Source organism: Otolemur garnettii, unplaced genomic scaffold (genome assembly GCF_000181295.1).
Source record: "Otolemur garnettii isolate 467f Iridium unplaced genomic scaffold, OtoGar3 scaffold00018, whole genome shotgun sequence".
NCBI classification, from domain to species: Eukaryota; Metazoa; Chordata; class Mammalia; order Primates; family Galagidae; genus Otolemur; species Otolemur garnettii.
The window spans coordinates 28,153,127-28,154,034 of NW_003852413.1; the positions used below are offsets into that span (position 1 = coordinate 28,153,127).

Consider the following 908-nt stretch of genomic DNA (forward strand, 5'->3'; position numbering starts at 1 on the left):
GGTGCACACCTGTACAGGGTGAGGCCCCCTGAACTTATTTATTGATGTAACTTATATGTCATCTGTGCTGAAGTGTACAGGTACACAGCACAGTGACTAAGAGCAGGATGTCAGACAGTCTAGGGTTCTAGTCCCAGCTCTACCACTAACTTGCCATGTGATCATTAAAGCACATCACTTCAGCACTCCACATCTTACACTCCTTGTGTATGATGGCCTCACTTCTTAACATAGTTGTGAGGATTAAATAATACAGTGTATGTGAGATGGGGATGCTTAAGTCTAGTACCTGGCATTTAATGAGCACTTAATAAAAAAGAGAGGGGAGGAGACCCTTATTGTTGCTGTTGTAACTGGCATGTCCACTAAGACAGTGGTGACAAAAAAAACCACCACCACCACCACACACACATACACTGAAGCCCCCAAGGACCACCCTATCCCCTCAATGCTTAGTAGCCTAGGAAGGAAATGCTCCACAGCTGTATCTATTGACTAGAGACAGAGCTACACAAAACTTACCAAAAACCTCATCCATGGGTTCTCGGAGTTTTGAAGAAGCCATGACTCAAGGGAGCTGGAGAAGACAAGTGGGGAGAGAAAGAAAGAGATTCTGGATAAGAATATGAGGTTGAAGCTGGGGCAGTGGCTCGCACCTGTAATCCTAGCACCCTGGGAGACTGAGGCAGGAGAATTACTTGAACTCAGGAGTTCGAGACCAGCCTGAACAAGAACAAACTCCATCTCTACTAAAGATAGAAAAGTTAGCCAGGGTTGTGACAGGTGCCTATAGTCCCAAGTACTCAGGATTGCTAAAGCCCTAGAGTTTAAGGTTGCTGTAAGCTAGGCTGACACCTCAACACTCTACCTAGAGGAACAGACTGAGACTCTACCTCAACATCCCCCCC

General features: G+C 46.0%; 1 protein-coding gene across 1 annotated transcript in view; it reads right to left on the minus strand.

Moving 5' to 3' along the window:
* SAMD14 (sterile alpha motif domain containing 14) overlaps positions 1 to 908 on the minus strand; it is a 17,547-nt gene that overhangs the window by 12,069 nt on the left and 4,570 nt on the right. Inside the window, exon 2 of the mRNA XM_012803019.1 lies at positions 523 to 577. Coding sequence (XP_012658473.1) covers positions 523 to 565 — 43 coding nt within the window. The 5' untranslated portion in view covers positions 566 to 577. The remainder of the gene's footprint in view (positions 1 to 522; positions 578 to 908) is intronic.